The 22594-nt window shown below is 46.3% G+C and overlaps 2 protein-coding genes across 12 annotated transcripts in view; both read right to left on the minus strand.

Moving 5' to 3' along the window:
• Positions 1–982: 982 nt before the first annotated feature.
• Positions 983–8362, minus strand: LOC310898651 (toll-like receptor 2 type-1). Of its 8 annotated transcripts, XM_083833993.1 has the most exons (5): positions 8134–8360; positions 7778–8048; positions 4661–4730; positions 3910–4064; positions 983–3733 (listed from the first exon to the last, which is right to left on the minus strand). In XM_083833993.1, the coding sequence occupies exon 5, from the start codon at positions 3727–3729 to the stop codon at positions 1348–1350; it is 2382 nt and encodes a 793-aa protein (XP_083690119.1). In that variant the 5' UTR covers positions 3730–3733; positions 3910–4064; positions 4661–4730; positions 7778–8048; positions 8134–8360; the 3' UTR covers positions 983–1347. The 8 variants fall into 8 exon arrangements, with proteins under 8 accessions (XP_083690119.1, XP_083690120.1, XP_083690116.1 ...); XM_083833994.1 differs by lacking the exon at positions 3910–4064 and having other exon boundaries at positions 8134–8361; XM_083833990.1 differs by having other exon boundaries at positions 983–4064; positions 8134–8361.
• A 13472-nt stretch (positions 8363–21834) lies between these two features.
• The window catches only part of TMEM131L (transmembrane 131 like), a 79498-nt gene continuing 78738 nt past the window's right edge, over positions 21835–22594 (minus strand). For all 4 annotated transcript variants that reach the window (XM_083833987.1, XM_083833988.1, XM_083833986.1 and 1 more), the window contains one exon: positions 21835–22247. In XM_083833987.1, the coding sequence (XP_083690113.1) occupies positions 21969–22247 (279 nt within the window). In that variant the 3' untranslated portion in view covers positions 21835–21968. The remainder of the gene's footprint in view (positions 22248–22594) is intronic.

Genomic DNA, 22594 nt, shown 5'->3' on the forward strand with positions numbered 1-22594 from the left:
ATGTATAAGCAAATTTCCTTATTTTTCAACCACTTACTTGGACTCTCAGTCCATACATCAAAACTTGCATTTCACCACAAAATAATTGCATATATAAAGTTTAATCAAGATTCATCTATACTCTTCTGTGCTTATGCTCCAGCAACACAAGAAAATTGGAGCATGGAAGTGCCGAGTTATACAAACTCACATATAAATTTATCCCTCCAGAGACAATTCAGCTTTCCACAAGCAGCTCTAAACACAAGAAACCCACAATAAATCCAACTGCAGGTACTCAGGGTGGGACCAGCTATCGTAACATAAACATCTATAGCTACCTGCTTGTCACAATTCCCTTTCCAACTGGTGAAGAGCAATGCAGTATATCCAGGACGTATCTCACACTGAAGTACAAAAGATGAATTCCCTCTTACCAGTGTAGACTTTCTGCACTGGTTACAGAGGCAAGTGTGTAGGGGTGCATGGCTCAATGATGAATTAAATGTGCTGTGCAAAATAGAAGAGCAGAAACCAGTCTACAGTACCATCTACCCCACTCATTAGAAGTACATGCTTGCACACCACAAAAAGAAAGCAACTATTTCTATGGGTAGGTAAGGACACGTGGTAACCACAAAGGGGGAAACAAGAATCCCCAGGGAGAAAGAAGACTAAGAAAATTAAAAAACAAACATACATACATTGATTTAAGGCCTCCAAATTTCAAGTTATTGTACAAGGTGCCACAATACGACCTTGACCATTATTGAGCAAAACCCAACCTGTGCATGGTGGTATGGACTCCAGCATGAGTAGCCAGAAAAACAGTCTTATGAACAGAGATGTACATATTCAGTACTGTCTGTTTCATGTTCCATGGCAATGGTAGGGCTTCAGAAAGCATATTTTGATGTAAATTCTCAGTTTTTTTCTCAGAATGTAATTTTAATAGCATTCTATGCATGATGGTGCTGAAAAAAAAATGAAAGAACAACTGACATGGGAGTATTGAAGCACTTGGATTTATTTTCAATTGTAAACTACAAAGGGATTGTCAAGAGCTAATCAGTGATATGGTGACAGGAGGAAAGAGTACAGAAAAACACTGAATTCAGCTAAATGTATTTAGAAAAGTATCTAAAATCAAGCATGACTTCCAAATATCACCATTACTAGCAGGGAAGATCAGAATATAAAATCACTGGAAAGCCTTAAGTGCCTCTTTTTCATTTAATAACATGACTATCCACAGGAAAGCTAGTTTTTGTTAGGCAGAAAAATAAGAAAGGTAAATTTCTTAGCAGAAACAAACGCTGACCTATACCCTTTGTGTAAATACACTGAAACAAGAACTAATAAATTGTCCTATGATTTCAAAGCTGCTTTCAAGTTTTCCCAAAATATCTCCTGCTGCTCTTCTTCATGAGGCCACTCCAGGTAGGTCTTTGTGTTCATTATCTTCCGCAGTTTGCAGAACCTCTTGGGAATAGCTTGGCTCTGGATGGGCTCCAGGAGGATGAGAATCGCCGCATCGTTGTTCTCGTCAAAGAGGCGGAAGTGCGAGAAGTCCAGCTCGTACTTGCACCACTCGCTCTGCACAAAGTGCTCCGACAGCACAAAGAGCGTTTTGTGGCTCTTCTCGATGGAGTCGATGATGTTATCCACAATCCACTTCCCGGGCACAAAGTCCCGCTTATGGAGGCACAGCCTAAAGGGGGGACACGCCTGCTCCAGCTCCTGCACCATGACGTTTTCCACCCAGTTGGAGTCGTTCTCGCTGTAGGAGACAAAAGCATCGTAGCAGATGTCCTTTGGCGGGGCTCGCTTGGGCTTCCGCTTGGCTTGGAGCCACGCCCACGTCATTCTCATGTACCAGACTGCGTGGTACTTGTACCCAATGGCCACCAGGATGAGGATGACCAGGAAAACCACAGCGCAGATCAAGGACACCACCAGGGACCGGTGACACTCCATCAGTGAGAGCTGCACGGCTCCAACCTGCACCCCTCTCACCGACAGGGGAGAGTCGCAGATGTAGCTTTCTGGCCACCCCACGAGCACCTGGCCTATCCCTGCCTGGTGCTGAATGAAGGAGAGGAATTCACAGGAGCAGATAAAGTTATTGGCGCTGGCATCCAGCAGCTCCATTTTCTTGAAGGACTCCAACTCTTCCTTGGAGAAGCTGTTGAGCTTGTTTCTTCTGATTGACATGGCCACCAAGTTAGGAATGCCTGCCGCATCAGGCAAGGCCTTCAGCTGGTTTTTTGCAAGGTACAGCTCTTTGAGAAATGGCAGATGCAGATTAAATTCCTTCAGGTTGTTTGCACTGATGTCCAACACTTCGAGAGTTGAGGGAATGCAAGCCGTTAATTTGGGAATTTGAGTACTGGAGAGATTCAAATATTTCAAATTTGCTGGCCACTCACACACATCTGGAATCTCACCAAAATTGTTTTGGCTAATGTCAAGATTATTCAGTTTGGGTAGATTAGTTATATATTTTGCAGTCTGGTTTAGGGATTTTAAAGAATTTTTACTTAGATTTAAAGTTTGCAATGAAGGCCAAGCACCTTTACAGATTGTCTCACTTAAGCGATTATTTACAAGCAAATTATCATGAAAGTCAAGATACAAAAGTGATGAAAAATTTCTTGCAAGTCTGCATGGTACCATGAATACTTTAGAGCTTGCAATGCTGAGTCTTTTCAGTTTACTTATTTGTGACTCCAAACCTTCCAGGTCAAAAAACAGATAAAAATGCAGAATAGTCATATTTGTTACTGATACTGTTTCAACAGAACCTAGTCCACTTCTTTTAATTGCTGTAGTATTCCAATTTCCTTTCCCCTCAAGCACACAATCTATTGCCTCTACCTCTCGCAAAGATGTGATTTCCTTCAATAACACCATTATTTGGCTAGCATATTTATCTGAGAATGAAGCTCTGGTAAAAGTCATTTTTTGTATCATTAAAGGAAGTGTAGAGTTCTGCACCAGTTTTTCATTTTCAATGTCCAATGCTATTTCTCTAATTTCTAACCAAATGGCAGAGTGCAGAAGGTCCCGAACAATTGCTGAGAACAGATCTACCCTTCTTATGCTTATGATCATGTGATTTATCTTCTTAATTGATTTCAGACTTCCGGGCTCATACAGACTGAGATTGCTGCCCTCGATCCACAGCTGGTTGAGAAGCGTAATGCCCTCAAAGTTTCCTTGCCTTATTGTGGAGAACCGCGGGTTGCCCAGGTGGAGGGAGCTCAAGTTTCTCAGGCTAGAAAAGGGAGAACTTTCCCCCAGGTCGCTATAGCAATTGCCGTGAATGTGGAGATGCTGGAGCGAAAAAAGGGGCTCAAACCACCCTGGGGACAAGTGAGCCAGGCTGTTATTTGACAAGTCCAAGAGCTCCAGTTTCCCCAGGGAGACAAATGAGTCCTCGTCTATGGAGCTGATTTTGTTGGACTGCAGCAGCAGGGTTCTCAGGTTCACAGCCTGCTGCAGATCGTGCGCTCGGATGTGTTTTATCCTGTTGCGGGCCAAGTCTAACACCGTGATTTTGTCCGTGAGCCCTGAGGGAATGAAGTCCAAGCCCATGGAAGAGCAGTTGCAAGACTGTGTGGCATCGCATGAAGGACAGGCCTGCTTCAGGGCTTGTTCCTCAGAGAGACCGACAGCCAAGACCATGTACATGGCCCACACTTGCCAGGTATGCGTAGCTGTTGATTTTTGTTTTGGTTGGTTGAACATTTTGCTGTAGGAAACAGAAAGGAGAGAAGACAGTATCAATTTTGGGTTTGGACAGCAACTGGCAACAACTAGAATCCTGTGCAGTTTTATTAGCAAGTCCATATTCAAATTTTATCTCGTATGAGATATCATGCAACATCAGTCCTATTTGAGCTGCTGAAGCCTGGAAACATGGCATACTTATCTCTGAGGTACAGCCATATAGTGTCCCAACAGCCATAGAGGATGACTCAAAGTCCTGCCTTCTCATACACCCATCTGCTACAGCTCCTGTCTCCTAAGCCTTCAGCATTATGCCTCCTCTTTGGAATGACGTTACGACTGGATGTTTCAACCTAAGAAGGGGAAGACTGTTAGATACACTCACACCCTTTGAAGCATTAAACCGTCCGTCAAGTACAGCTACCAGGAAGTCAGAAACCAAAAATTAGAACAGGCTTATGACCACCTGGGTGGTACACACTGGCCCTTTCGGCCCTAAGAACAGGCTGCAGCTTCCTACGCTGCAAACATCTGCGGAAGAGACCCTGGGGTCTCCCACAGCGGAGCCTCAGGGCTTCTAAAAAGCAAAGCTGAGTACACTTCTCGCACGCCCTTTTAAACACTCTACAAGCAATTTACATTCTTTATCAGAAAGGCTGAACAAGCTGATACCCAACCCAACAAAACTATCACCCTTTTCTGTAAATCAGTGCTGGGAGTAGATGAGAATTAGACATTACCGTCACCCTATAAACTGAACGTAATTAGAACAATACTGATTTTAATTTACAGAAGGGCTGTGTTTCCTGCCATCGGTGCCAAAGAACATTTCACCGTTGGCTACACCAGCAAATAAGTCACTTATTAAAGCTCACAAGCTGCTCTAAATGGTTTCAGTACTGACAAACAGCATCGCCCAATGCTGAATACACAAAGAGTAAATACTTACCTTGTGTACTGCACATTGCATTTCTCTCTCCGTGTACCGATCTTGTACAGACCAAGTAGTCACCTCATACCTGTAATTGCAACAAGAACTGGAAACCCTTTGGCAGGTATGGAGCTAGAAAATATTTCAGCCTGTGCTCCTCAGACAAAACCTTATTGACAGCTTCCCGATCTCCACTAACTACTCAGGCAATGAAGCATATTGCTGTGCATGCCTATTCTTTAGTGGCTGCTCTCCTAAGGAAATCACGGCTTCTGAAGAGTTCAAGATTGTCCACCATGCGTGACACTGACCTTCAGGCTCACAGTCTTGCAGTGCTGTACGTTTTTGTACCCTCTGCTCTGCAAGCTGAAATTCAGCAGCAGATCCCTCTCCTTCCGACAGTCAGCTCCCATTGCTCAGAAGGTGATGCAACCATTTAGCGCAAGTCATTCTTTCCCAATCGCTTCCGGAGGCATTAAGTGCAGAAATAGTTTCAAGGCAGAATGACATTCTGCTCTCTACCTCTCTACTTTTGGTATTTATTGCTTGGTATGTGTTGGGGGCTGTTAACTAGACTGAACAATGGAAGATCTCAGCACAGCCAAGATGTTCTGTTGTGTGGGTTCTAGAAATTGTTTAAATGTATATATATTTATTTATAAATAATTTGGAGTCAAGCTGTTTAGTCAAAAAGAATAATGGAGAAACACTCAGCATCATCTCCTTTCCTAGGATGCTGCGGTCATAAGTTATCAACAACTACAAAACGCATAAAATTGGAACAATACTTGGTCTCAGAAAGAAGACATAGCTTGAAAGAAAGTATCCCACTGTAAACATCCAAGACAATTTTGAAAGGGAAGGCTTGATGATATTTATTTTCGCCTGACTGAATGGAAACACATCTGGTCAAATGGCCAAGCAGGCTGCCAGTATGAAGGGGTAGGAAGCCTTCTTACCAGCACTGAGAGGGAGATCCATTAAATTCAAGCTCCAAACCTTCTGACAGCAGTTTCTATCTTTTTATACTTTTTTTTCTGAGCACAGAAATTGTCACAGTCTGCTGCCCACTTGCTCCGAGAGGTACCTGCCTGAAAGCAGACAGACACACTGACTGCGGCCACCTGCCCAGCCACACGTCAGGGGCCCAGCAGCATCTGACTGCTCAAGGTTGACAAAGCCCAGGCAGAAGCTCAAGTGCATCTGACAGCATGCTTCGGTCCTGCTACCTTAAAATTAGCATTGCACATAAGGTTAAAAAATTGCCAAAAGTTCCCTAAAGCTGTCTCTTCCCTCTTACACCTCTCAGCTGGAATAGCTCTTGTTTTTAAACGGGAAACTTTTGGTTTTCAAAACTTTTCAAAATGTTAATTCTGAGTTTGGCACGACTCATTCCTGGGTTTTCGTCATCAAAATTGCAACTCCTCAAGAAAGTTAAAGAAGTTACATTTGTGAAGAGCTTTCAAGATACATGTGAGGCTACTTACTTCATTTAGTGCATAACAAGCACGCTTTCTTGTGTCTTACGGAGTCGCTATCATGCATTCATGGAGACTTTAGGTAGGTGTCAGCTTTTTTTTTCAGAAACACCGTCTCCCAACATTCAGGCTCAGCCTGCTCTTATCACATTTCTAAACTGGAACTTGGGGGGTGATTCGCTTGTTCAGAAAGCATAGGATGATAATACAGACCCAGAGGTTGCATGCAAGAGTATAAAATGAGGCATATGGATGTGGTTTCTGGTTTCTTCCAGAAAGAGAAGACTGGAGAGACTCTGCCCCTCTTCCTTGGGGACCTTTCCCAAAACAGCTTGGTTCAGCAAGCTGCTTAAAAAGCTGAGAAGTCAGGATGGGTGTTCTGCTTGTTTCCATCTGTAGGGGGAAAAAATAATCTACACAACTTCTCTCTTTCTCTCATTCCAGGTCAATTTGTGGGGATTTCTCAGGTTACCTGGAGTCAGGAAGGTCTGACAATTCACAGTGTGGCCAGAAACACTGGAGACTGGGCTCAGAATAACTTCTTTCAAAGTCAAAGTAGGAAAAAAAAAATCCCACTTTTTAAGGCAAGAATAAAATTCATCTCATCTGCTTTTTCTCCAGAGCAATCACATGTTCTGCATTGAACAAAGTTGCATCTGGTGAGTGCTTTCTCTCCTCCTCCCTGTCCGACTTGGAGCTGTGATTATCCTTCCTCTTTTGCAGTGCTTCACAAGGGTGCGTGCCTCCACCGACCAGCACACTACGTTTTTTCCCAGCAGAATGGCACAGAGCTGCAACAAGCCTGTACTCTTGTAACTGCAGCTGTTCCAAGCAGAGACCCCACACTGGCCCTTGTCAGAAGATATGTAGGGCTGAGGGAGAGCTGTGCAGGCCATTTTTGAAGCTTTAAATGTCACTGTGTATCTGACGGCAGCAGATGCAGCACCCATTTCCCTCAGATGGCTATGCCCTGACACCCAGCTCCAGCCCTGGGCTCTGCATCACCGCTCCTGCCGGAGGGACAGGCTCCTACCTTACCTTGTCCCACCTCCAGTATTAAACCGCTGCTGCTGGGCAGGGCAGCCACAAATGGAGGGAAGGATGTATTAGATGGGTGTGGACCTAAACAGACATAAAAAAATGTTTATGCTTTTGTGTGGGACAGAACCCTACGAAATTGGTGTGGTGGTCAAACACCATGAACCAAGCAACGGTAGTCCATGGGGGAGCTTGGCCTCGGGACCAGGCTCCAGCTGCCAGAGCCCTGCAGCCCTCTCCTCCTGCCAGCCCTGGTGCTACCCCCCACGGGCATGTCTCTCTCTTTAAGTCATTTCCTCTTCACAGTCCCACGGGAGAGGATCCTGCAGCTGGTCCCCTCCCTTCCTCTCCTTCCTCCTGCATGACAGCATCCACGCTCCAAACTGCTCTCATTTTGCTCTTCCGCTTGGGAGATTGAGAAATGACGAGCAAGCAGCACGGGGTGGGGGGGGGGGGCTCACCAAGGGCAGGCGACTCCCTCCCTCAGCCCCTGCCTTGAAGAAACCACAGAAATAGCAGGGCAGGGAGGGAGTTCATGAATCCACTGGCCAGCAGCAATTTTAGCAGAAATGCCTTGCGAATTTTTACAAGCGGTGCAGAGCTCCTTCCCGATACTCACCCCGGTGACTAGGACGTGCCAGCTTGTCTGCAGCAGCGCAAGCTGGGCTGAACCCGCAGCGCTCTTCTCCTGGCCCCCCCTCGGAAATGGCTGGTGAGGAAAGGTGGTCAAATCTGTGCCTGCAGTCTCTGGAGCAGGAGGTATGAGGCTTGTGTAATTGGAAGCAGGAGGCTTGGCATCGCTTCACGGTTCTGCAAGCAGAGCCTTGGCATGCACTGCTGGTGCCTATGCTTTAATCTGACTTGCAGCACTTCAGGTATTCATCTTCAAACTAAAAGGAAAAAAAAAAAAGAGCATTATAATGAAAAATTATGAAAAAGCAATTTTAACTCCATCATGTTCCCTATCAGGCTTACATTGACAGCAGCCGAATCCCCTGGTTAGATCTGCAGATGCAGCTTAAATGTAGAAGAACAGATTCCCCTTACTTTTCTTCTGCAACATCCTCATTTATCTTTTCGCTGTGGCAGAGTGTGAGACAGTGTTGTGTAACTGACTGCACATTCAACAGCCAGCCTTTTGGACTGTCTTTGCCAAGGAAGCAGGTTTGTGATGTTGTTTTGTATTTTTTTTTTGTGTGTGTTTTTTTTTTTCTCCTCCTCTTGCTCATATCCTTTCTGAAAGCTCTCGGTCAGAAATGAAGCTGATTTGCTGCCTTAGCAGAGGAGCAGCTACCAGGGAGGGTTGCAGGCTGTGACACTCATAACACAGAAAGTTCTGTCTTTATGGCATAGCTGCAACAGCGTGACTCAACAGCAGAAACATCTGAATTTCTCCCAAAATAGTCCTGTTGATTTTTTGAATCCCAAGGAACTGCATCAACACAAAGCAACCAACTAAACAACTCAGCACCTTTCTTGCTCTGCATTTTAATAAGTGAGATGAATTTTTTTTTCTGAGATGATTTTTTTTTCTGAGAGGAATGTTAGGATTTGAAGTTGATACACAGCTGTAAAGCAGTAAATACTACAGCAAGTTTTGACACCCTTCCCTTGCAGAACATCATGACAAATGCATAACAAACCCTGTTATCAGTGTCACACAAATTTGTTACTCCAAAATGAGACAGCTCACCTGGCATGCTGCAGGGAGCAAGGCAAGGTATGAAGCAAATGCCACCAGCCAGGAGACTCCCTCGGTGTGTGTGCAAGTTCATCAGGTTATGTACGACTGCCTCTGAGCACTGCCTGGGACATCCTGCACCCCTCAGAAAGGGGCCTGGTGCCCAGGGAAGATGCAGGGATGGGGACCGCGCTTGCAGGTAAGCGTCCAAGAGCCAAGACATCAGCTTTTCCTACAGGCTAGCTTGGCTGCATTGACCCTTACTTGTATTTCCCGTATCCATAACCCAAGATGCCCACACGTGCTCCACAGGGAGCCTAAACAGCCTGTGGAATGTAGGAGCCCAAAACACAGCCTGAGGGCTGGGCTCCCCCTTAGGTACCCTGCAAGCAACAAGCTGCAACATGGGGGGCAGGAAGGAGAGAGGAATCGCATCTCTTATGCTTGCTGTTGGACAGCTTCTGCTTCATTTCAGCTCACCAGGAGGGAAAATACGCTCTCACAGTCTGCCGGGTGCGAGCCATCACCAGCAGGCTGTCGTTAGGAAGCGAGGGTTTAACATCCCAGCGCTGGAATTTCCCGTGAAGGGGAAAAAAGGCTTCCCTCCACTCCGCGGAAAAGCTTTTTCAAACATGCTGGGCAAAGGGACACGCATGCCGGGAAATGTCACTTTGGGAAATGTCCAACAAACTGTGACCTTGCCTAGTGGAGATGGGTGCATGGACACGTGTTTTGTGCCTGGCTCTGCCTTGATACACCAAAAAAAGTGCCCTTTCTCCCCCCCCCCCCCCCTTTTTTTTTACGTGGAAGAGAAACATACTTGGGAATGGGACCAAGTCGCCGCAGAAACAGCCAGAGTTTGTTTCCTGCATGGAGATGGAAAACGCTGTGCTGGGATGCAGAGATACATTTTTAACTGCTTGTTACACAAAAATGAAATAAAATAAAATTCTGTTTAACAGTCGGGCAACAACCTGAGCAGGAAATGAATCAGGTCATTATCATATACTATAAAAATATCAAGATGTTTGTATTTTTTCCAAAAGAGACAATGCCAGGATATATTTTGCACAGGTAGCTCAGGCTTCACGTCCAATTGCTGCCTCCCTCTGTCTCCGTTACTATGAAGTATTTCAGATGTGACAGTGCATCTCAGGAAGAGAAAACCAACCCATCCCTTGTTTTCAGCTTTTAAAACCTCAGAAGCTCTTTCTTTGGTGCAGACACTTTTCTTGCTTTATCTGCTGTCAAAGCACCATATTTTTAAAAAATTAGGCAAAATCTAAGCAGCTCTTCCCAAGTTCGTGTGTACTGGAAAAAATGGTATCTTTCACAAGTTTCTTGCAAGGATTAATTCTATTGTGTTCTTTTGCATTTCTATTTTTTTAACCAACTTTTTTAGGAGCTTGAATAGAGCAAAGTTTTAATCAGCCATGAAAAATAACGTTACTTAAAATGAAAAGCTTGATCGTAAGATGATGTTAATAATTACTTGAAAAGTGTGTGTCAAATCTGATAGAGCCACCAAAACATCTTCAAATAATTAGATATTTCCACTATCTGACCATTCCCTGACTTTCCAGACTTGAATATGAGTGAAAACAGACATCCCGAGCTAATTTTCAAGTACGCACTCAGCTATTTTAATCATTCCTCCTAAACTATCCTCAGATTGCATTTCTTGCTCTTCCCTAAGTGTGAGCGTAGCAATACCAGCCTAGTAATACTGCAGTCAGAACTCACCCTGTAGCTGTGGTTCCTCTTCTGCATTGTGCCTTTTTGCCTTTATCACAGTTTCCACAAAGCAAAAAATACCCTGTGCTAGGAGATCAACCCCCAAAACAAAGTGCTGTCTAATACTGTGAAGTACCCACCTGTAAAACTTTGTCGAATTCAGCTCTAATCGCCAGTTACCTGGACTACTTCCACAGGCTGGGCAGCGGTGGCACGGGCTTGTGAAGGATTGGTCCTATCTCCGCGATGTCCCATTACCCCAGGAGCGATGGTCCAGAAGCACTGCTGACCCTTCAGGCCTTTTAGCAGGACATCAGACCTCTGGCAGAGACCAAAGCCCTGGTTCGACAGGTGATTACAAGCACAGAGTAGAAGAAAACAAAACAACCCCCCCAGCTCTTAACCTGAAATCAAGTAGGCAGCCTGTACAGGTTGCAACAGGGGCCATAGTGATGCTGAAGACTTCTGCAGGTCTTTAATAAGCATAGGACATATGGTAACACATTCTTTTGGGCAATCTGATCCCTAATTTGCATCTTCTGGATGGAAGAGATATCAAAGGAAGAGGAATCACAGGAATTATAGGCAAAAACGTGGTAAAAACAATCAACCTTCATGACAACAGCTAGAATTATAAAGCAAGGCTAAATTTGTTCAGCGGTAACCATAGGATAACAAAATCTTAAATCCTCTCTACTGTGGGAAAGAGCATCTCTCTCACCTTGTCTCAATGCAGGGGATATTCCTCCAACCCTGAACCCGTGATGAGGTTTGCACCTGCAGGCACAAGAAGAGCTTTGTTTCTTTGGGTCCCAACCTCCAGCACTTAACAACTCTCACCCAGCAGGCTGGCCACCTGGTTGGCTTTCAGCTTAGCACTTACCCAAGTGTCAGCATACAGATTCTTTTTCTATTTATAGAGGTCATGCTACGTTTGTGTTTCTTTCATGTGCTATTATTATGACATCATTTTAAATTAATTTCCTGTCTGTTCCATGATTAATAGTCTCAGCAAATTTCCCCTGGAATCAGTCCTTCAGAGCACCTTATTTCTCTGGGGTTGGTTCCTTGAACTCTTTGTTCCCAGCTCACTTCTAGGATCAAAAGGCCAAGCAAAGCGTATTGAGGTGCAGGATCCTCTGCGGAGAGGATTCCCTCTCGGCCCTCTCTCTGGTGTCTCCACGTCTCCAGCTGCGACAGTGTCTTTGCTGTTTGCACTGCCTTCCAGCTGAATACTATCTTCTAACAGTCACTAAAAAAAAATCAAAAAAAAAAAAAAACTAAGTGGAAGATGGGATGGATAGGGCAAAGGCTGGCTGGCCTCTTCTCCCCTTGTGTTCATAGTTCTAAACTTCTCTGTAAAATCAGTTTTCCTTACACTTACCAGCACAAAGCACAGCCTTTGAATGACTTTTGTTCACTTTCTGCAGGCTGAGGCTTTGGAAATCCTGTCCCCGGGCCAGGCGGCCCCTCCTCGTTCATGGGGAGCACTGCAAGGAGCTGGAGAGCTGGCCGGCTAGGCAAAAAACTGTGAGCTCCTAATGTCTCAACAAGTAACAGGACAACTTTGCTACCACTGACTCACTGTGGGTAGGTCAGGTCTGCAACTGCTGCAAGGATTAAGGGAGGAGGGAGCGCTTTCACCCGTCCTGGCTCTGTGCAGCTCCTCCTGCAGAAAAAGCCTCCCGGTGGCGAAGAAAACGCTTTGTGCCCTGCTCTGCCTTCTCTTCCCCATAGGAAGTCCCCAGAAGAACCCCCCATCCCCCAGAAAGGCAACTGATCATAAAATAATCCCTTTCCGTTTGCTTTCCGTGACGCTGCTGGCACAAGAATGAATACGAGTGCTGCCAAAATTAACAAGCAGGCATGGCAATCCCTCCTCTTGCTAGAGAGCCTTTCCAGACCTGCCTGAGCTTTCTTCTGGTGGCTGCACACAGAGGCAGGCTTGAGTCAGAGCCTATCTTCAGGAAAGAGGCAAGCAAGCACCTAATCTGACGTGACTAAAGCGCCCGAGGGCAAGGTGCCAGCTTTGCTGGGCGGCTGACCTCTTTGCTCACAATTTTTCATTCGGGTGGTTTGCTTTGGCTAAGCGTCTTCGGTAAACATCGCAAAACACCGAAACCAGGAAATAATAATTATTTTTTTAAAGAAAAAAAAAAAAGGAATCAAAATTACTAATAGATATTTCTTTGTCCTTCCAGGAACCAGCCTTACCCAGGCCAGCACACACCATCTGGAGTGGAGCAGGGGCTCCTCGGAGACCTGCAGCATTGCTGGGGTGCCCAGACACCCCACGCCTGGGGATTTCCTGCTCCTCCAATCCTTGCTTTTCCCTGCAACTCTTGGCATGAAAGAGAGCAACTTCGGAGCACCAAAGCTGTGCCTATCACCCCCTGACAGTGCCTTCGCTCTCTGATTAGATGGTCCCCTTGTGCATTTTGAAGGGGAAGGCAGGTAGTCAAGCTGCTTCATTCTCCCTCCTTTTGGGGTGTGAAGCAAGAAGAAGGGATGAACTGGAGACAAGGAGGTCCCCCAGCTCTCTGTCCCTGCTGGTGGAGACCTGGTGCAGAGCTGAGTCCACACCAACACGCGCATTTAGTCTGGCCTGAGCTTGTCAGGCAGTGGGACAAGGCTGCTCCATCACGCAGAGAGGCTGGCTCTGGAAAGCCACAGTCTTCTGTTTGAGGGGAAGTCACAGATCTGTGGGAGGGAAAAGCCAGCACAAATGCTCCTTTTCCTACAATGAGCAGAAAAAAGAAATGTGGGGCAGACCACCAATGCCTGCTACTGCCTGCTCCCCTCCTGTGGAAGAGGGAAGTTTTTGGAGCCGGAAGGTTCCCCACACCTCTCTAAGTGCTCCTGCAGCTGAGATACTGAAGAAAAGGTGCTGCTTTCCCCTCTTGTGGCTGTTTTCTGACAGGCAAAAAAGCATGATCTGGGAACTGGAGTTAAGCCTTGCAGAAAAGATGGGTAGAGGAGATGGATACGAGGGAGAGCTTAACCACAGGACACAGGCAGGGGTGGCTGGCACCAGCAGCACTGAGGCATCCTGAGCATCCTCAGAGTGGGGAATGCAGAGGAAGCGTACCACCAGCACCAGGTCCAGGGGTTTCATAAGCATGCTCTGTATATGTAACTACTGCCAAAGGTGTGTGTTTCAGGCAAGCCAACTACAAGGTTAGACTCCTTGCAAACAAACAAACACGCACACAATGTACAAAACAGGCAAACAGAAGCCATGTCCTGAAAGGCCGTATTTCAGTGAGATGGATGGAGTTAAGAGTCATTGCGCATGTTGCGGCATTCCCCTGTGATATTGTGGGCTTTGGCCTCGAAAGCAGAGCAACAAGGCTCCATCTGCAGAAAGAGACAGACTTTAAACTAACGTTACGTGTTTGTGGAAAACAGAAGCAGCTGTTTTGCAGACAAACTAATAAAAGTCGGCATCTCTCGTAAGAACAAGATTTAGCTCAACTATAACTCTAAAATATCTGCATTCCAAAATGCTTTGGAAAAACAGCCTCTTCTGCCTTCACAGAATAAGTTGAACAATCAAAAAAACAGTTTTCAAAATAAGTTGTGCAACTGGAAAGCCACTTTCTGAGTTTACTGAAGCTGGTACACAGCATTTCTACCTGCTGCTGGGCAGCTGGGGGTTTGATTGCTTTAGACATGATAAATCCAACCTGTCCAAGAGACTACACTGAGCTCTGAGCCAACTTGTACCAAACTAAGCCAGGCGTCCTGCGGTCTTACTTCTCCCCATCACCTTCTGGAAGTTAAAACAGATATCTGTGATTAAGTGGGTTGCCCTAAACAGACAGGGATGGTGATACAATTAAGATATCTAGGATATCCATGGGTAGATATCTGTAGATCTATACACAGATCTATAGGTTCTCTTTCTTCCTACCATGAAATACATCCTTATTACGCTCTCTCAGACCTCCAACTTTCAGATTTTTCCTCTCTTCTCTTCATATCTTCAGTATGTTTTGAGGCAACACTGAGTCCACAGTAGTAGTAATTAAACAAAAAACAAACAAACAACAAGAAAAAAAAAAACAGAGCAGTCATTAGGCTTTATTCGCTGCAGGAATAGATGGGGGAATTTGAAATCACCAAGTCAGTCCCATTACTGTACGGATACATTTGGTCTGTCATCTATTAAAATGCATGACTGTATGTGCCTGGCAAGTGCTTCAAAGTTGTTCTTTTGATCTTTACAAAGATAAAACTGTAATATTTTTGTAGGTATATAAGAACATTAGTTACTGGACTAGTTAAAAACCACTTAACTTTTGAAACTGGTGCCATCTGTTTCCTATTTTTATTTATAGAACGAAATACTCAGCCTCGGAGGACTTCTCTAACAAGCCCTCTCTTACAAAATATCAGTGATGTTTTGGCCAAGACAGCTGAGCTCCTGCTCGACGGGTTTGTGGATGGGGCTGGCCATCCAAACAAAGGACTGCAAAAATGAGAGAACAAGGAGAAAGTCAGACAGCAAGCCACCTAAGAGCCTTTCACTCATCCCTCAAGTCAGCTCTTCAGTAAGAACACTACCTTGGTTAGGCTTCAGGCTTCTCTATTATAGCGAACGGCGTATGAGATTCTTGCAACCCAACCCAAACCTGCACCTTACTGAGCTTCATGCAAGTCCCTCTCGGGAATGCACACAGGTTTATATTCCACTGAGAAAACCAGTAAGTAGGAATTAACAGATTTGTTATATTGGCACCTCTCCCTTAAGGATTTGGAAATGTTTTTATAAACAATTATTTGCAACAAGTTTTAGTCATTAAACCGACAAATTATCAAAATGTTTCAAGTGGAAATAAAGCTTCATTTCTCAGGGATAAAAAAAATAATACCCTTAAACCAACAACCTACCAACCAATGAACGTTCAGGGCATCTCTCAAGGGCATGCAGACACCTTTCCTTAGTGACATTGTGAACTGAGGGCTTGGCACACCCCTACTAATTGCGACAGCACAGCGACTGCTGCAAGTTGCATGTTGCTGTAGGGTATCAACCTACATCACGAAGTTCAGCTATTACAAAGGAAACCCAGGACCTCACACACAAATACCTCTCAGAAGGCAGAAATCCCTCAGGCTGGGGCAGACAGGAAAGGCTCGTACCCCCACTAGCTCAGCCTGCCCACCACCATGTCCTTCATTTGCGTCCCAGCTTGCTGTTGCCATCAGGAGCCCAGAAGCCCCAGCCCAAAAGTTGTGGGCATTTCAGGCCACGCAGACACATGATGTTCAAGGCTGCAGCTGCAAGCAAGCTCTGCAAGCTTACAAAGAGGAAGACAGCTATGAGGTAGTGGTGGTAGAAGCAATAGCAACATACTGGGAGAAGGTGACTGAACAATATTTGTGCTCACCAGAGTGATGGTGTGGCAGGGTGCTGGGGAAGTGCCCGAGCTGGGCAACTGGGCCTTGGTTAACCAGAAGATGCCTACAGTCTGCTTTCTTTCAGCCCTGGAAAGAGCATTCATTGCGTGATGAGGATGTACAGACCAGAAAACACTGAAACTCGGCATTCAGAGTCATTTGAAGAGTGCATGACCTCAACACAGTACTAGCAGTGGGAGCCCAAAGGCAGGTGTAGGCGTAATGTCCTTAGCTGACAAGAAGGGGTGACAGGTACAGCACACCATGGGTCACAGCCCTGAGGAGAGCAGAGAGGAGACAAGAGCTTCCACGCTACAGGATACACAGGGCAGCAATGAGATCGTTTTCCATTGGCTTACAAGCACTGCCATCACCCTGCTTCGCCCCTGCAAGCACAGCCAAGAAGTGAGCAATATGCTCCCACGGCCACATTGTCATCTGAGGAGTGTGATGGAAAGGTTACCGTGTTTTTTGTTGCTTCTGCGGGGTTCCCTTATCAGTTTTGACATCTGGCTTGCATGCGCTGGTGTTTCACGCATGGCACTGCAAAACACCTTGACTTTAACAAGGCCGTGCCGAATGAATGAAGCGAAACCCGCCTCTCACTAAATCAGAACCAGAAACCCCAGCAGGCCCCGTGGGGTGTTGATGGCCTTGCTACAACACCTAACCCGCTGTCCTGCGCGAGAAGAAAGTTATGTTTCTAGTTTCGAGACAGCCCCGACCCAGCACATCCTGCTTCCCCCGGATGCCGCGGAGGCAACCGCCTCCCTTCCACGTAGGCGCTTCTGGAAGCCGTGGCGAGTCCAGCACACAGGCTTCCCACACATCTGTGCTACGGAGGACGTGTGAAAGCGCTGACTTCCCTCCACAAACCATACATTCAGTCAAAATTAAAAACAAACAACCGGCTCCCAACAAACCAAGTGTTTCGCCAGTGCAGTTTGAGAAGCGAGGTCTGGCCGAGCCCGTCACACCACAGGCCAGGTCCGGGGGACGGAGCAGCACTGTCCCAAAATCACCGCACGGGCGCTGGGTTTGCTGAGGAGCCCCTCTGTGGTCGCTCCCCAAGACAAGGCACACCTCAGGAGGTGCACACACACATGTACCACGCTCGGCTATGAGCCAGGCCTGCCTCCTGGTAAAGTGGCTGAAGACAATTAAACAACCAGCTCACGCTGGACAAGCAGCTCAGTCACTGGCTCATCCAGCACTGGTTTGTGGGCCGGGGAGCCCCATGGCTGGGGTCGGCTCAGTCCCTGCTCACCCAGGCCAGCACCAGCCTGCAAGCAGTGCTTGAGTGGTCCCAAACAAAAGCTCCAGAGGCACGTGGCCCAGCAGCACCACCAAGGCTGCCGGCAGCCTGGGGTGCTGCCGCCCTCCACAGCCACCCCAAAATTCAAAAGGGTTTGAGGGGTTGGGCCGCTGCGTTTTAAGTGACCGGAAAGAAATGAAGCAAAGCAGAGGCCGGGGAAAAAGTTAGCCACATGGTGTACAAGGCACAGTGACAAGGGAAGCTTTTTTGTTGGGGAGGCATGGAGAGAGAGACTTCTGCAGCGAAAGCCACCCCAAGGATGAAGGGATGAGCATCAGCAGGGGAGAACCTGGGTCTCTGCCTCTAGTGACGACCACAGCAGTGGGTGCAAGCTCCCAGGACCTCAGTTGCAACACCTCTTTGTAGGGCTGGGACAATAAATCCTCCCCTGTGCTACTCCACATCCCCCAGCTCAAGGAGATGGGGAACGGTGCCAGGCCTCTCGCCCACCAGAGCAGAAACGGGCAACTGCTGCCAGAAATGCTTGGGCCTGCTGGGACACCCACCTCCGCCAGGCCAGGCGAGCGAGCCTGTCCTCCTGCAGCCACGCCGAGTGGGCATAGCTGCTGGTGACGCCAGCTCGGCAGCCCTGGGGACGCTCAGCCCACCAAAGGTGCTGTGAAGAGCACACAGTAAGCCCTGCGCCGAGCCCTGACAAACACAGCAAGGCTGACCCCACAGTGGGATGGGGCAGAGGAAGCAAAGGTGCAACCAGAACGTGACCGTGGTGACGAGGACGTGCCACCCTGCACCTGTCCCACAAATAGCTTACAGCAAAGAAAATATGTGGAAAGGGCAAACAGGGTGACTCAGGGACTAGCACAAGCAACAGGCGTTGCCTGAGACTGGAAGGGAAAAGAGCAAATGCTGGAAAGCAACGCCCCATCCGCCACCGCAAAGACCAGTCTCGCCAGTCCAGGTCCCTCCCTGCAGGAGGTAAGCCCAGTGGGACCAGCCCCACTCACTGGCAGGGTCGTGGGGAGCACTGCCCGCTCCTCTTCCCTCAGCTCTCCAGCACAACGCTGTGCAGGTCTCACCAACCCTGCAGGAGAAGCTAGGACAGCTGAACAGACACTCACTGTTCTCACAGACCCTATAAACCCTCACAAAATGTGCCAAGAATATTCCCTGGATCCAGGATGGAAACTGGGGACACACCAGGCAGACTTGGCCAAGACGCCCGGCACAAATCAAGTACAGCAGTAACTTCAGCCTCCGTACCTCCAATTCCCAATGCACGTCCATGAAGCCACAAGGCTGCCTGGAGAGGGAGCAGGTGTGGCTGGGACTTCTCCAAGTCTCTTCTTGGGAAAATGCTGAACATCCCAAGTTTATGTAGCGTTCACACCAGGACAGAAATCCACACTGAAAGCTTGTAACTGCCCATGATTTTCCCCCTCCCTCCCTCCATAACCAAGCACACTAGTGAACTGTGCAAGATACTATTTTATACCACGATTCTTATTTGTCCCTTTGCAAACTGAAGCATTTCTTCGGTTTACTGAGAACTTTCACAGGAGAGTCTCAGAAAAATGGTAACAGTTTCACAGAGATCGGCAAAACTCAAGACCCTGCTTAAAAAGAATTCCTGGCACAAGGCAATAAACTAGAAATTATTTTGCTCAAGACAATTAGATGTCTTTATAGCTATCCATTCAAGCAGCCTTTCCAGTTTTACTCTAGTAGAATTACAGTAATTTTGGTACAAAGAAATTTGTAGTGGAATTAATTATTTCATCTTCTCTTTTACTGTAGGGGGAAGATGATTTTTAATTGCGCCCAAATCCACTTGTATGCTGTGGATTGCTCATTAAGCTATAGATGTCTCCTGATGGCAGCAATTATTCCTGGTAACCTTAATGAGCTTGTTACATTCCTTTGTTATTGTTATGAAAAGTTATATGAGATACTTTGCCTAATACTACCCAGCTCCTGGGGGAATTACTTCTTGATCTGTTCTGGTTTGATTAAAGAGAATGATTGTTTTCTTTCTCAGCAGTATTTCTCAAGTTGTTTGTGGCTCATTGCCCTTGTCTGTTGCTGGCACTTTAACCACTCTAACAGAGTTTTTCATAGAGTTCTTTTCCAAACATTTCTAATTTTTGTTGTTCTCCCTGAACTCTCCAGTGTCTTTGCTGGGATTATTGTGTTTGTTCTCTCTCTCAGCAATTTATTCAGCCTGGAACACAACACATTGCTTAGAACAAGAACTCGGTGCTGATCAGAACTCTGTGGGGTTTTTTTTTGTTGGTGTTACAGTTTGTTGCAAATCTAAGAAAAGCATCTCCTTGTACTGGTGCTTGAGGGAAAAAGCTTCGCTTCAGTGCAGGGAACATACAGATACCATTACAGCGATGGAGTTAACAGAACAAATTGGGTATGCTAACCAAGGGCAGCTTTGAGCATCCTCTGTTCTTTCCAGTGCCTTTGCACCTCCAAAATTCAATGGACACACAGTAAAACGAACAATATTATCCAGGGAATAAAGAACTTCATTGCATTTCAAACCAAATGATCAATTGTTTTTTTTTCCCCCATGTTTATTGTGTATGCACTCCCAGTCTATTCCTCCTGAAGTCTCCTGCCATGGACAACAGGTGCACAGAAAGCATGTCAGTGGTTATGCCTACTTCTCATGGCTTTGCACTGGTTTCAGGAGCAAAGTTCGTATGAACATGTGAACTTTCCTTCAGAATCACAAGCAATTACCATTAAACTCCACAGTCACAGAGTCCCATCCTGCAAGACACATCATGGAAGGCGGCCAAAGACTCTTGGCGCTACGTCCTGATAAAGCCATTAAAACACCACGGTTTTGAAAGCATTCAGCGACGATCTCATTTTTCTGACACTGAAACCAAAGAAAGGCTTAGAAGCACCCTCCACGTGAGCAGCTAAAGCAGTAGCTTCCAAATAACCCACCCAATCACCCCCTCTGAACTAATGCTAATACACTCTATTTGCTGTGCTTTAATGTATCTTTCAACAAAAGTTCTGCAGGAACTGTTGATTTATTGAAATGAACTTTTTATGGAAAGAGGTCTTGAAATACCTCCTCAGAAACATCCTAGGATGGCATTTCTGACCAAAATGAGCATGTCAGAGGAGCTGGTCCAATAGCTCAGCAACACGATGCGACTGGCAGAGCCAGAACTGTGTGGGCTCTCAGGTTGCTGAGTAGCCTTGCATGCATTGCATCAGCTATTGCACAGTGCCTTTGCTGCTCTGCCTTCAAATAAAAACAAAGCTGAGCGCTTCAGCATTTTGTTGTCTAACAGTTCTTGTCTTCCTGTCAGGCTGAGTTCAAAGGGCGAGAGGAAAACAGGTGAAACAGCAAAGAGTAAGGAATTTGCTGAAGTTTGCAAACTCCTCAGAACAGTGACTGGACCTTGGTGGTCTCACCTCCCACACAGAGCAGGACTGTCACTGCCACTAGAGCAGGCAGCGCTACAAACACCCCCCGAGCACGGAGATGCGCCCACCCCTTAGGACAACCCATCCTCATGCAGCACCCTCCCAGGGAAGCCGCTCCTCCTCCTGCTCCACCTGAGCCTCCCAAGCTGCAATCCATCTGTGACTGCTGCTGCTTGCTGCCAAGCCTGCAGCCACCGCAGAGGTTCTGCTTCTGTCCTCTTCGTAACTCTCCTTCAAGCAGCAGGGAGAGGCTTCTGCTGGATGCCCCTTTGGTCTCTTTCTCCACTTAACAAGCCCTCTTGCAGAAGACATGCCACAATTCCCTTGCTGTCCCCTTTCTTTGACACCTGAAGAGTGAAGACACCCAGACATGGTCTGCAATACCAGAACAAAAAGCTCTATGGGGATGGGCAGTAGAGACAGCTAGCATTCAGCCCCGAACAGGGTCACAGCCCTTCCTTGGTTGCCTTTCCCACTCCAAAGATTTGGTCCCATAATATTAATTAACACAATGCTGTTCTGTTTTGGAGAGTGGTGTGAACTCGCTCTCAAAGCAACATTTGTTCCAATTCAAGAACTAGCATTTTAAACAAGGGCAATTAAGTGCACTGAAAATGCTATTGCAACGTGAAGGCTACAAATCCAAACACAAGATATCGGGAGTCACTGGCAAGAAAAGCTCCTGGAAGAAGTGCCCACTCACCCACACTGCACAAGTGTAATATCATCCGACTGATAGTCTGCATTTTGAAGCCAGATAAGCAAGCCACAGTTCATCCTTTTTTTTTTTTGCGCCACAAATTTACACCCACAAAGAACTATGTCAGCAGTAAGAGTGGCACCACATGGAAAATACCTGATCTGCATCAACAAGTAGGTTCCTAGCGTTAGTTTGGCACAGACGCAATTATTTACAGGTATAATTATGCAGCTACAAATGCTAAAACACACCTAGTTTATACCACAAAATGCAAACTCCAGAAGAAACGTGCAGTACGTGGTCACGGATACTTCTAAGAACCTAACACTTTTTTTCTTGAAAAAATTTGGGTTTTAAATTTATAGCCTTCACCTGACAATAACAGTGTCCTGAATGTTTTGCTTCTCAAAATGCACTGAATGCTCAGACTTCAGTAAAAAAAATTTATTTTCAATATAAAAGTGCCAAAATATCCACCAACATTGTAATCTATTCAACAACCAACTTACTCTAGTAATCAAAATTGCAAGCATCTTTATTCACATTTTCAAATCAAATTCCTTTCACACATTTCCACAGTAACCCGAGTCCCTTGAAAGTGGGAAATTTGCATTTCGGTTGGCTGCTGTAGTCCATATGTCCAAGTTCATGTAGGCACGGAACGGGTTAAACCTCGGATAGTATTCCTGCTTACACATAACTGCCTGGTTCTCAACATGGGTCGAGTGCTGGGTTGTGGCACTGACAGGACAGCAGCTTTCATAAACATCGCTCTGAGGTGCCCAGATGGAACCAAAAAGTCCAGACATTGGAGACAAGCTTCGGGTGCTCGAGAGGTAGGGCTGTAGAGCAAGATAAAATCATCATGGGAAACTGCAAAATGGTCTGTTTGCCAAAGAATGCATGGAAATGTACTAAATGGGAGGAATCGGCACTTAGGCAGAGAACTTGGAAAACACACAAGTAGAAAATTACCCAAATTTGCAAAGCAATATGGTTGCCCAAAAGATTACAGCAGCATTAGTGTGCATATCGAAAGGCACTTCATGAAATGAATCTGCATGAGCTCCTCTCTACATGGCACCAATATCACTGTAACAGGAATACAATACTCAGTTCTGGCTGGGTTGTTAAGAAATTTAAGGAATAAATGGATGTCACGTGAAGAGCACCATGCATGGTTTCGGGA

This window comes from Anser anser, assembly GCF_964211835.1.
Source record: "Anser anser genome assembly, chromosome: 4".
In the NCBI taxonomy this organism is placed as follows: domain Eukaryota; kingdom Metazoa; phylum Chordata; class Aves; order Anseriformes; family Anatidae; genus Anser; species Anser anser.